General features: G+C 37.4%; 1 protein-coding gene across 6 annotated transcripts in view; it reads right to left on the bottom strand.

The window, feature by feature from the left end:
- The window catches only part of Vti1a (vesicle transport through interaction with t-SNAREs 1A), a 342,770-nt gene that overhangs the window by 139,001 nt on the left and 191,209 nt on the right, over positions 1 to 12,560 (bottom strand). For 4 of the 6 annotated variants that reach the window (XM_048807334.1, XM_048807336.1, XM_048807335.1 and 1 more), the window contains 2 exons: positions 5,586 to 5,656; positions 4,853 to 4,914 (listed from right to left, as the gene is read on the bottom strand). In XM_048807334.1, the coding sequence (XP_048663291.1) occupies positions 4,853 to 4,914; positions 5,586 to 5,656 (133 nt within the window). Of the gene's footprint in view, positions 1 to 4,841; positions 4,915 to 5,585; positions 5,657 to 12,560 lie in introns of all 6 variants that reach the window. The other 2 variants (XM_048807338.1, XM_015494805.2) reach the window with 1 other exon arrangement.

The following is a 12,560-nucleotide window of genomic DNA, read 5'->3' as shown; positions in this document are numbered from 1 at the left end:
ACAAATCTTGAAAACTCTGTTGAATTTTAGCCATTGTCATAAGAACAATTAGAATATAATAAAATGTTTCCTGAGCAAAATGGGGTGTGTGTGTGTAGAATGAAGTTTCAAAGAAGCTTAAGCATCTAGTCACGGCCTATTTACGAATAAGTCTGTTTATTTAAAAATATATATTTGTATGGCTTACAGATCTGCTCTGGTATTTCTGTTATACTTTCCCTCTGGAGCCACTGACAGCACATTTCACTTTTCCAGATGTTTTACCTGTCATTCTACCAAAGCAACAAGACCACGTTTAAAACGTAAAATGTGATAGCAATGTTAGCTGGCAATTATTCCCCAGGTTGACTCAGAAGTCACTCTAACAAAAACACACATTAAATAGTATTGTATGAACGGTGCTAGCGAGGCCGACTGCATTTACTACGGTTGGCTTTGTTTGTATCACAGGTTGGTTACAAAAGACCTCTCAGAAGCAACTTATGTTAAGAAGTTACTGCACTCATGCTGCAAGGATAAGCGCTTCATTTCTGAAGGAAACACTCTGATTTTGTGTGTTGAAATAGTTGAGGAAGAGAGAAAATTATTTTACATTGAGGTCACCATTCAGAAAAGTTTTTTTTTCCAAATATATATGCATCATATGCAAAGCAGTCCATAGTGAAGTTCTAATATGCTTTCCCATTTATGTTAATGGAGCTCTCAATTTATGAATTTGTTATATACTTGAGGACTCTTTTAGATACTTCTAGAAAAAAAATACAGGATTACTGATTAATTATTAACTACTACTAGAGTTATTCAGAGGTAAAAGGAAATATAATCATAAATGATTATTTCCGTTTTTTTCTAAGAATTTTGAAAATCTCTATTTTCATTTTCATTGATTGCCAGCCCAATCTGATCTAATAAGGCTTCCTAGTCAGATATGTGGAAACACACACACACACACACACACACACACACACGCACATGTGAGTGAACGCAGTACATAGGTGAAGAGAAACTTGGGAGCCTCCCAGGGATCCTTGCAACACTTTATGACAACCAAATGTAATAATCAAGTTTTGTGAGACTCAATGAAAAATCCATTTCTTGGCCCCAGTTACCACACGGATGGTCATTTGTTTCAGAGCCATTTTCATTTGATCTGAATTCCACTCTATTTAAACTGTCTACAGAGTCAGGAAATAAACACTTTGTCCCTAGGTGGCTCTCCTTCTTGTGTCAAGAAGAAAGAAAAATTACTTTCTAGAAAATAAGCTATAGGCTTTATTCTGATGTCAGAATCGACCAATTTTCTCCTTTGCTTTCTTTCTTTTGGTAACATAGTGTAGTTATATAAAAAATAATTTCTTTTTGACGAAACCAGTTGCTATTCAGTAACCTAGATATGGCTCATAGTTTAGTTCCTTTTAAAACTTATTTGTTATGATGCAATAAATAATTTCCTATTTCCCTAATTTTTTCTCAAACATGTGGGTTTTAAAGCCATTCAAATCACATTTTGTTTTGGTTGGTTTTTTTTCCTTATGAAAACAGATGATCAGCAAGGATTAACTGAGGTTGTAGAATCCTTAATAGCTTTCATGAGATTTAGATAATTTTGTGAATTCCCACTGCACACTTTTATACACACATAAGCACTCTGAAGGCAAAGCTAAATGTGGTTTCATCTCAGGATCACTATGCCTTTTATTACAGGCATATGGGAGGAAGGAAGAAGGGAAGGAAGGAAGAAAATGGATTTTTGCCTCATTTGAAGTTAACAATAGATTTAAAAAGCACAAGTGTTAGATGATTATTTAGTGGCTGCTAGATTTTAAAAACTTAATTTTTGTTGCTTTCTTATTTTGGTCAGTGTCACAAATGATCAAGTGGTCATATACACAGACTTTGGCTCAGAGTGAACATGATTTCACTTGTCTTCATAACTGACTGACCACTACAAGTGAAATGAGCCAAAGGAGGGGCTATGAGGTACCTTTTCTGTTCATTTCACAAATTTAAAAACCTTGAAGTCTAAAAAATTTTAAAAATCCCCAAATCTTTCTTTCAAGTAAAGTAATTCCTTGCTTTGGTATATTGTATTTATTCTCAAACACAGAACTTAGCATATGAAAATAAATAGGCTTATGTTACTTGCAGGTAAATATTTACACTGCACAGAGAGGACACTCAATTCTTTTACACATTTGTGAAGGTGACATAAGCACATGATTCAATGTTGTGCTGTTTCTTAAATCATAATCACCTGTTGACACACAATGTAGCTGGACAGTTTGGTAAGAACAAGAATTCTGGGAATGTGGCTTCTTCTTAAATAAAACCCCCACCAGTGATGGAGTGAATGCCACATGAACAGGAGAGAGGTGACAGAGGGTATAAAATAAATAAAAGAAGTGAAATAGGGCTGGGGCTGTAGCTCAATAATAGAGCATTCACCTAGCATGTGTGAGGCACTGGGTTCAATTCTCAGCACCATATATGAATAAATAAAATAAAGGTCCGTTGACAACTAAAAAATATTTTTAAAAAATGAAATAAAAGACTTTGGTATATAAGTTCTGGTTCTACTTCTCAAAAGACTATGTTTTCGGGAATAACCCAAATAATAAAGTAAAGAAGCTGGTTAGTTTTTTTCATTTTTCCAAAGTCCTAAATAAATTGTGTCATGTGGGATAGCAACTAGAAACAAAACCAAAACTACCACTATGCAAAGACTCAGTCTGGTTACACCACTGATGAAAAGTACCTGGGAATCTTGGCAGATATCAACATTCTAGCTTGCCTACTGAAAAACACTGTCACACACACACACACACACACACACACAGGTGGACTTAGGAGCTTTGGCTCAGACAGAGCCAGGTGATATCCATTGGGCATTTTATTCCTGTGAGTTCTCTACAAACATCCTGAGAGGAGATAAGTCTAGATTGACTGAGTCTGCCTACAAAGAGAAGCCCAAGTAGATTTCACCAGAGTAATTTTCTTCTGCAGGCTTCTGAGCCATCGCATTAGTGCCATGTCCCCACAGAAAGCCCAGTTGAAGGTCGCAGAAGTCGTTTGTGTTTCACCCTCTCTAAATGACTTGCAAATTTATTCAAACACAATATGAGGGGATGCTTTATTTGTTGAAATAACTGTCTGCAGTATCCTGCACTAAAGGGTGAGGTACATCAAGCAGAAACATGGACAGAAATACATTGGTTTAGAAACCCATAAATCCTTATTTGAATCTGCCAACCTGAAAGCCACAAAGAGCTTGAATAAACTATTTACCCTAAATGCTACATCTGATTAAGCCATACCATTAAATGACAGCTGAACTTTAACATTAATATGATATTATTTAAATAACCACATGATTTTTTTACACTAAAAATGATGAATGATTTCTGGACAGCTCAATTGACATAAAGCAGGAGGACTCTTTAATGAGATTTGACAAAATGGAGACATATGCAGAATATTCGTTACAGCTCACATCGCAGGGGCCCTCCCAGGAAAGCAGTGAAGGTTTTTTTCCCTTTCTTTCTTTTTTATTGTCTTTAGGCACTGAAGCATTCCTTTCAATCACCAGTTCCCTTCTCTGTAGGTTTTGAGCTTTTCTCAAGTCATTTACTAACTATTCTTTTTTTTTTTAATATTTATTTTTTTTAGTTGTAATTGGACACAATACTTTATTTTATTTATTTATTTTTATGTGGTGCTGAGGATCGAACCCAGGGCCTCACATGTGCTAGGCGAGCGCTCTATCGCTGAGCTACAGCCCCAGCCCCATTACTTACTATTCTTGATCAGAGAATTTGGTGGTTATGGCTCTGAGTTGGAGCAGTGTGTCCAGGGAAAGAAGGAGCAATGTGGACACTAGGCTGGCAGTGCACAGGGGACTTTGGGCTCATTTCTGATCAGGTTGAGAGATCACATCAACGTTTATGGCGGAACAAATGTACATTGAATAGTTTCTTATACAATAAATCTTCAACACAAGACATAATTTTAGCAAATTACTGTATATGGATACATGATCAGGGAAGGCTTTGTTATTTTGAAATAGTTGTTTCTTCAGTATCAACTATAATGAAGATTTTCTTCCTTAACATTCCAATCAAGCTCTCCTAGAGATCAGTTACAATATTCGTGACTCACTTTTCCATTCACAGTTCCAAATGGGCATCGTGGTGCCAGATGATACTCTTACCTGGTAGATCTCAAGTGGAAAATCATTCCATGCTGAAAATACTTACATAGAACATGACCAACTCTGATTCATTTCTCTTTTTTATATTCTCCCGAATATTTTCCGTCAATCAAAGTTTAGTCACACACAGAAAACATAAAGATTTGTTTGCTAGCACACATGAATTCAGATTATTCAGATAATATTGACATTTTATAAATCATCTTGAATTATATACATTAAATAAAAATGTTTCCCCAAATGGAGTCCTTTTAGAGAAATGAAAACGAGGCAAGAGAGAGCCAGGCTGAGACCAAGTGAGCTCCTGCCGACGCAGGCTGCGCTCCCTCCATCAAAATAGAAAATAAACTCAGGCTGCTCCTGCCATGGGGCCTTCCTCAGGCTATGAAAGCATTCTTCATGTCTAACCCTAATTTTTCCATAGCTTGAGGTAACCCCGCTAGCTCAAGCCTTCTCTCTAATAGGAGTTACTCAGTATGTGTCCCTGTCCAAATAAGAGTTACAATCAGTGCTCTATTATTTCAAAAGTGTCTAGACACAGGGGAAGGGAGTAGAAGCTTGCAAGCCTGTAAAATGCCTGTTTGCAATTAGATAAAAACAGCAAAAGAGACAGGAGAGGAAGGTCGGTCCCTACCTTGCTCTTACCTTCGCAACATCCCCGTCAGAATCCTGGAGCTCTTCCCCAAGTTTGCATCTGTTTCCCGAAGCTAGGAGGAGAAGAGCAGCATTAAAACTCAACTCAACTACAAATGATTAGATTATTTCTAAAGTACATGGCGAGCAATCATTTTCTATCATTTTATTTCACGATATAAAAGCCAAACAATAAAAAATGTTTATATACACAGCACAAATACATTTATGACACTTATGCAAATTCTGAGAATTCTTAGATTTAGAAAGTGACATGTGAGAAGTGATGTCAGGAGCTCTAAACTGGATACTTGAACTGGATATAAAAGCAAATGTCTCAAAAGCTGACAAAGTTTAACATACATCTGGTAATTAATCTCTAATGTACAAAATGTACAAACTCCTAAAAATATAAGGGGGAATAAATGAAGCAAAGAGGGCGGAATCATCAGTATTTTTACCGAAAGAGTGACATATTCCAAAATCCACCTCAATGACCTTCTTCTCAGCCAGAGGGCTAAATAAAATCCCCCTGTGGGCATTCCAGATGGGGAGAGTCAGCTGCTTTGCCCCTATCTGGCACTCTTCCTTTTCCTCCTAGTAGATGTTATGTTCCTTTCTCCCTAGTCACTTCTATACGTATGTACTTATGTCTATGTCATGGTTCTGTCTGTGCATGTCCGAAGGACCTTCTATGTCTTCTCATTTATTAGATATGTAGAAGGATAGTGTCATTTGTACTTACTCTTTCCCGTGCTCGTTGTATCTTTTCTCTGTCATGACTGAGGTTTTCCAACATCTCCTGGCCGATTTGTTCTATTGAAAAGAAAATGAAAGTCAGGAAACACAACTTGGGGTGCATGTGAGAATAACCTTCCGTAGTACCAAACTGAAAAAGGAGGTAGAATTAAAGCTGAAGCAATGTCCATTATATATCAGACACACATTTTAACTCAGGTAGAGTTGAAAAATATAAATAGTATTTGGTAAATTTACCTATCTGGAGTATGATTAGATACAAGTTATAATTCAACCTACAGGAAGGACATAACCAACACAGCAGTAATGACTTATTGGGGATGCAACTTGCACAAGGCCACTCCAACAAACTACTGGCAAAATTGAGGAGAAACCAGGTACAGTGGTCTATTATTTTGTCACCCGGGAGTTTGGCCTTTGGATTTTATGGGCAAAGGATAATGTTAATGATTCCGCTCCACCTTCCCTTCATCATGGTACTGCTTTGCCTGTGTAAGTCAATGTGTGTTTAGAACAATTTTGATTTCAATGTATTCCCCTGGCATAGGTGGTCATATGCTCACCAACTGTAGCTTGTTGGTAGTGGAACTTTTGCTAGTTTTATACTCACCTAGAGGCAAAGACTTGTTTAATGTGTTATTAGCTACAGTATATTCTTTTTTTTAAAATATATTTTTAGTTGTTGATAGACCTTTTTTATTTGTATTTATTTATTTATATGTGGTGATGAGAATCGAACCCAGTGCCTCACACATGCCAGGCAAGTGTGCTACTGCTGAGCCACAGCCACAGCACTACAATAGATTCTTGAGTCAAGTCAAAGACAGATGCACTCCTTAACAAGTAATTGAGGAGAGCTTAAGACAGTGTTTTCACCCCAGAACTTCCAAACATTTAGCTAGTACTACAGCTCAGCACATTCATTAAAAGCCACACTGCTAAGTTCCAATGAAATCTTTCCTGGTCACAATCATCTCACTTGGTTGGCACTGCAGTCTCTCCTCTGACTGTAGACCTTTCTATAAGACAGTAGGTGTGTCCTGACCTCACAAATATCCAGCTGCCTTCAATAGATTTTTTTTTTTTTTTCAGAGTCATCCTCTATTAGCTGGGAGCTACCTTATTCTCTAAAAGAAGAATGACGATCTGCCTTTCTTAGGATCCTGGCAGCCTGTCTGACTTCCTCATCAGTGTCTCGCTCCCACTCACCTTTTTCCCCTCTGGTATTGTCTCTTTACCCTCCTCAACACAGCACTCATCTCTGGCTTATCAACTTACACAAACGTTCACCAAGCACCTATTATAATAATAGCAAGTAATTTAATAAAGTCATCAGGACATCCCCATGGTACTTAATTTGGCTCATGTATTCTCACTGACAATCATAAGAGCAGTGACCAGGCCAACTGAGAGCCTGGCTGTGAACCTGTGCTGCTGGAGCCTAAATCCCAGTGTTGACACTAACCGCATGGCTTTGCCTTAGCTGGCTAGCTGTGTCATGTCTCAGTTGCTTAATCTCTAAAATGAGAGAAATACCCATAGCATTATATCATAGGGTTAATGCAAGGGTTCGATAAGATAATCAACACAGTGACTGGCCCATAACAACAATAAGCATTTATTGAATGATGATGATATAAAACAATCAATGGCCTGTGGAGACCCGCTTCTACTCTAGTTCTGTTGGAACTACAATTTTATTCATATGATACAATGTTTGTACTTTCTCACAAATTTGATATTATAGTCAAATAAACTAATCTGAGTAAAAATGTGGAAGCTCTAGAGTATCATACCGATGCATGACATTTTAAGATTCAAAGCACTGAACAAATAACCATCGGGTCCCCACCCTGTGCTGGGGTCTGGCCCAAGACAAGACCTAGCGTCTGTACTCATGGAACTATGCTGGAAATGAAGACAGCACAGAGGAGTGTTTTAGCTGAGTCTGTATTTCATGGCATATCAGAAAAAGACAGTTTAATACTTTCATGACAGAAAATCCAACTAATAATGGTTACATACATAATCATAAATATATTTTTGACACCACACAAACTCTGAAAATTCTTTCCCAGTATATATAGTACATTCCCAGTAACGTACCTTCTCTTAGATTTTTTTTTCTTTTTAGCTCTTTAGTATTAACTTCATACAAATTTAAGAAGATAACGGAAATAAGAGTTGAACTTTTTTCTTTTTTTTTTTACAATAAAAACTACAAATTTCAAATTTGTCATGCTGTTTTTTAAAAAATATTTATTTTTTACTTGTAGTTGGACATAATACCTTTATTTTATTTTACTTACTTTTATGCAGTGCTGAGAATAGAACCCAGAACATCACATGTGCTAGGCAAGCACTCTACCACTGAGCCACAACCCCAGCCCTTGTCATGCTGTTTTTATTGCTACATTGAATTCCTTTAATCAACTTAATATAGCAATTTTAATTACTTTTTAACTTAAAATTTCCAATATCTATGAGCATCATCAATCTTGTCATTATTTCAGCAAGATACCTCCTCTTATCAGGATTGACATAATAATATGTAATTGCAAAGAAATAGAAGACAGATTATTACTATTGTGTCTGTGGCCAGTGTAATGTCCCAAGTAAGTATTCAAGGAAAGAATTAACAAATGAAGTCTATGGAAGGTTTGCAGCCTCTTCCTGCTCTCAATCCATGAGCTAGAGAAGGGATACTGGAAAGTAGATAATAGAGCCACAATTCTATCAGACTTGCTGGGGAAAAGCCCCTAACTGGATCTGCAGTCTAGTGAAGAAATCAATGGAAAAAGAGGATGGCACTGGAGAAGATAATGCTAAGTGAAGTTAGCCAATCCCCAAAAAACAAATGCCGAGAATGTTTTCTCTGATATAAGGAGGCTGACTCATAATGGGGTAGGGAGGGGGAGAATGGGAGAAATAGATGAACTCTAGATAGGGAAGAGGGGTGGGAGGGGGAGGGGGCAGGGGATTAGCAAGGATGGTGGAATGTGACAGACATCATTATCCAAAGTACATGTATGAAGACACGAATTGGTGTCAACATACTTTATATACAACCAGAGATATGAAAAATTGAGCTGTATATGTGTAATAAGAATTATAATGCATTCCACTGTCATTTATTTTTTTAAAAAAATCAATTAAAAAAAGAAATGAAATAAAATAAAATAAAATGACTGATTTGTAAGGAAAAAAAAAGAGGCCAAGAGATGAGGCCTGTTAGGAGTCATAAGCTATTCCTACAATTACACTGCTCCCCCAAATGGTGCGGCAATCCCAGTATTCACCTTATCTGGCAAGAGAAGAGATACTGGCAAGACCGGACACATTTTGGTCTTAACACTGAAATACCATGCATTTGTTGGGAATTCTTTTCTCATTTATTCCCTTCTACTTTTCATTTTAATGCTCTAAAAAAGAAAATTATTAAACAGATAGATTAGAAGTGGTCATTCCTGTGGAATGAAGAAAAAATTCATATAAAAAGAAAGTTATTACTATTTCCTCATTACATATCAAGCAAAGCAAGATGACTAATGACAGGTTTTTTGTTTGTTTGTTTGCTTGTTTTGTGGTGCTGGGGATTGAACCAAGGGCCTCATGCATGCCAGATGGGTGCTCTACCACTGAGCCACATCAGAGGTATGACTTTTATTCAGACTATCATTGGTCAGACTAGAATTCAACATTTAGGGATTATTTCATTAATAAGACAGTTAGTAACATTGTTAGGTTTATTTTTTCTTGAATAATTTAATACATAATCACTACCCAAAACACTCATAAACAAAGAACACAAGCTCACAGGCCTAAACCTACTGAGTCAAAATTTTTAGTTCTTTGAACTTCCATAGGTCCTTTAATGGGAACAGCTCTACTGCATCTTTTGAAATAATCTGAGATATAATAAATTTTACAAATACTATATTTGATGACCATAAGGATCTTACTGTGATTTAGAAACAATGGAAAGCACAAAAGAAAACTAAAACTAATCTTTGTATGCTGGAATTCTACATGTCAGTATGGCATGATAAATGAATTCCTGGAAGGAAGAGTTCCTTCCTGTAGTTCTATCCTTTCCACAGAGGTCCTAGGAATTATCCTGGGAGTACAGCATTCAAACACATAAAATGAACTGTTGTTTTTACAATTACCTACAATCAATCATATCCTTGGTCCATAGCCCTTTTTACAGGGGCACATACTCGAAAAGGGTTTTTGGCTAACATTTCTTCTCTTCCTTCATGTTTTGGAAGGTGTATACAACAGACATTCAATAGTTTCCAGTTCCATAAAGGAATTGAGAAGGGAGCAGGTAACTACCAACCTTGCAAAATGCTTCCTGAAGCACTGGCCTGCCATCATAAAACGAGACAAGACTTAGTTTAAGAAAGTTTGAAGTAATACAAGTTCCCATCATGTTGTACATACACTTATATGAAGGGGAAGGGCCTCAAACCCAGCTCACCAGAAAATGCCCCATCTGACAAATTCAAAATATAAAAACAAATTTTAGCCATGATATTACAAACAATGCACTCTCCACAAGATACTGATTATTCCTCAGCAAAACTGTATTTAACTTTCTTTTTAAAAAACTTGTTAAGAATGTGTTTTCCAGCTGGGTGTGATGGTGCATGCCTGTAATCCCAGTGGCTCAGAAGGCTGAGGCAGGAGGATCACGAGTTCAAAGCCAACTTCAGCAACTGTGAGACGCTAAACAACTCAGTGAGACTCTGTCTCTAAATAAAATACAAAATAGAGCTGGGGATGTGGCTCAGTGGTTGAGTGGTCCTGAGTTCAATCACTGGAATGTGGTTTCCAACAAATTATTTTAGAAGGCGAAGGCAGCCAGTTGAGTCTTCTTTACAATGTTAGGAGAAGATAAGGCACTGGAAAACTTCATAAGAATTTTAGGAGTAGGTGAAAGGTGTTCACAATTACCAAGCTACTGTTTGTATGTGGGGACCTCTTTGAAGTACAGGAGTGCTTGTCAATACCATAAGGAGCTGTTCTGAAGCATGAGTTTTTGTATGTGGATGGCAGAACACCAACCAGATGACAAACATGAGTGATATTTCCTAACAATTTGAAGTACTCAATTCTGGACATGGCTTGGGACCTTTTGACCATTCCCCATCTAATGGGGGTGGGAGGAGGGGCTTGCTGCTTTGGAAAGCAGAGACTGTCACATAATGGCTTTCCCAGGAGGGATCTGCTTGCAGAGTGGCTGGATCAGTCACTGTCATTGAGCAACCCTCTCTGGGCACTGACTCTGGTACCACATCCTAAGTCGACAAGTTCTCCTTAGCAAGTGATGCAGCGCAGGCGTGGAGTCTCTTGAGTCAATGACAATGGAAAGGTGGGGCAACGCAGAGTTCTTTCAGCAGCTTCCATTATTTGAAATGAGACATGTGAGGAACTTCTGCTTCCAGTTAGGATGTAGAAAGCACACAAAAGACCACTCCCATGGAAACGAGAAAAACCCAGACAAAATAATGACCACGCTTTTCTGGGGGAAGTCCAGAAGATGCAAAGAAGCTCTGATGAATTCTAGAGACAGACTAGCACTTCAAATGTGGGCAAAGAGTTGGGGCAACTTTTACACCTGAGGGCAAGTGCTGGGTCTGAGCACAGTCTGCCTTAGAGTGAATCTCAGAGGAGCAGGGAGTCAGTCAACCTGCACAATAACATGGGCTGACAGGACTGAAGGGAGTTTAGATAAGGTCTGCAGACAAAACCACACTGCTTGGTCTGAAAATTCTCCCTTCATCCCTGTATAAGCCAACCCAGAGGCAACGGAGGAGAGGCTGGTCCCTAAAGAGAAATCAGATTGCTACCCATTCTTATGAAGCCTGTCTTCCAAGACACTGTCAGAGTTGAGTCTAAATGTGAACCAAAAAATACCTGAAACTCCCAGGTCAAACACTGATTTTTTTTTTTTCCCTTTAACGTAGCACAAACACAGTTGGGAGCATAATAATCTCAGATAAATGCAATCTAATGAGAGATTCAGCTCAGTACCAACTCAATTTTTGGAAGAATCTGATCATATCATTCTTTGAATACAATATAATATAGTGATTCCAAAGGAAACTAAACCCAATATGCTATATTTCAAATTCTGCTATTCTTTTTTTTTCTGTTTGTTATTCTGTTTCTATGTGTATTTGAAAATTTATTTTTTAAATTTGTTCTAATTAGTTATACATGGCAGTAGAATGCTTTTTGACACATACATAAATGGAGTATAGCTTCTCATTTTTGTGGTTGTACATGATGTAGAGTTACACAAGTTGTGTAATCATATATGTACATAGGGTAATAATCTCCGATTCATTCTACTATCATTTCTACCTCCATGACTATTCTTTATACAATGTCTAAAATGTCAAAAATTACAGGACATGTAATAAAGTGTGGGGGGATAATAAAAAGAAAACACCACTTGTACAAACAGATCAACTGACCCTAGTCAATAGAGTTAGCAAATAAATGTTTAAAAATGATGATTCTGTGTTAAAATAATTTATAGGAAAAGGTAAATAAAATGGTAAAGAGATGGATTTTTCAAGAAAGAATATGAAACTCTAAAAAGAAAGCATATGAAATTCTACAATGAAATAAGAACATCTGAAATGAGTTAACTGGATGGACCAAACTGAATAGCATTCACTGTAGTAGAAAAGCTCATGGAACATGAAGAAAGGTTCATAGAAATCTTTCAAACTGAGCTGGGTGTGGTAACGCATGCCTATAATCTCAGCAGCTTGGGAGGCTGAGATAGGAGGATTGAGAATTCAAAGCCAGCCTCAGCAAAAGTGAAGGCACTGAACAACTCAGTGAGACCGGTCCCTAAATAAAATACAAAATAGGGCTGGGGGTGTGGCTCAGTGGTCAAGTGCCCCTGAGCAATCCCTGGTACAAAAAAAAAAAAAAAAGAAAG

This window comes from Marmota marmota, unplaced genomic scaffold (genome assembly GCF_001458135.2).
Source record: "Marmota marmota marmota unplaced genomic scaffold, marMar, whole genome shotgun sequence".
Lineage (NCBI taxonomy): Eukaryota > Metazoa > Chordata > Mammalia > Rodentia > Sciuridae > Marmota > Marmota marmota.
Note: the sequence above shows the minus strand (reverse complement) of the source record. Positions and strands in the feature narration are given on the sequence as shown.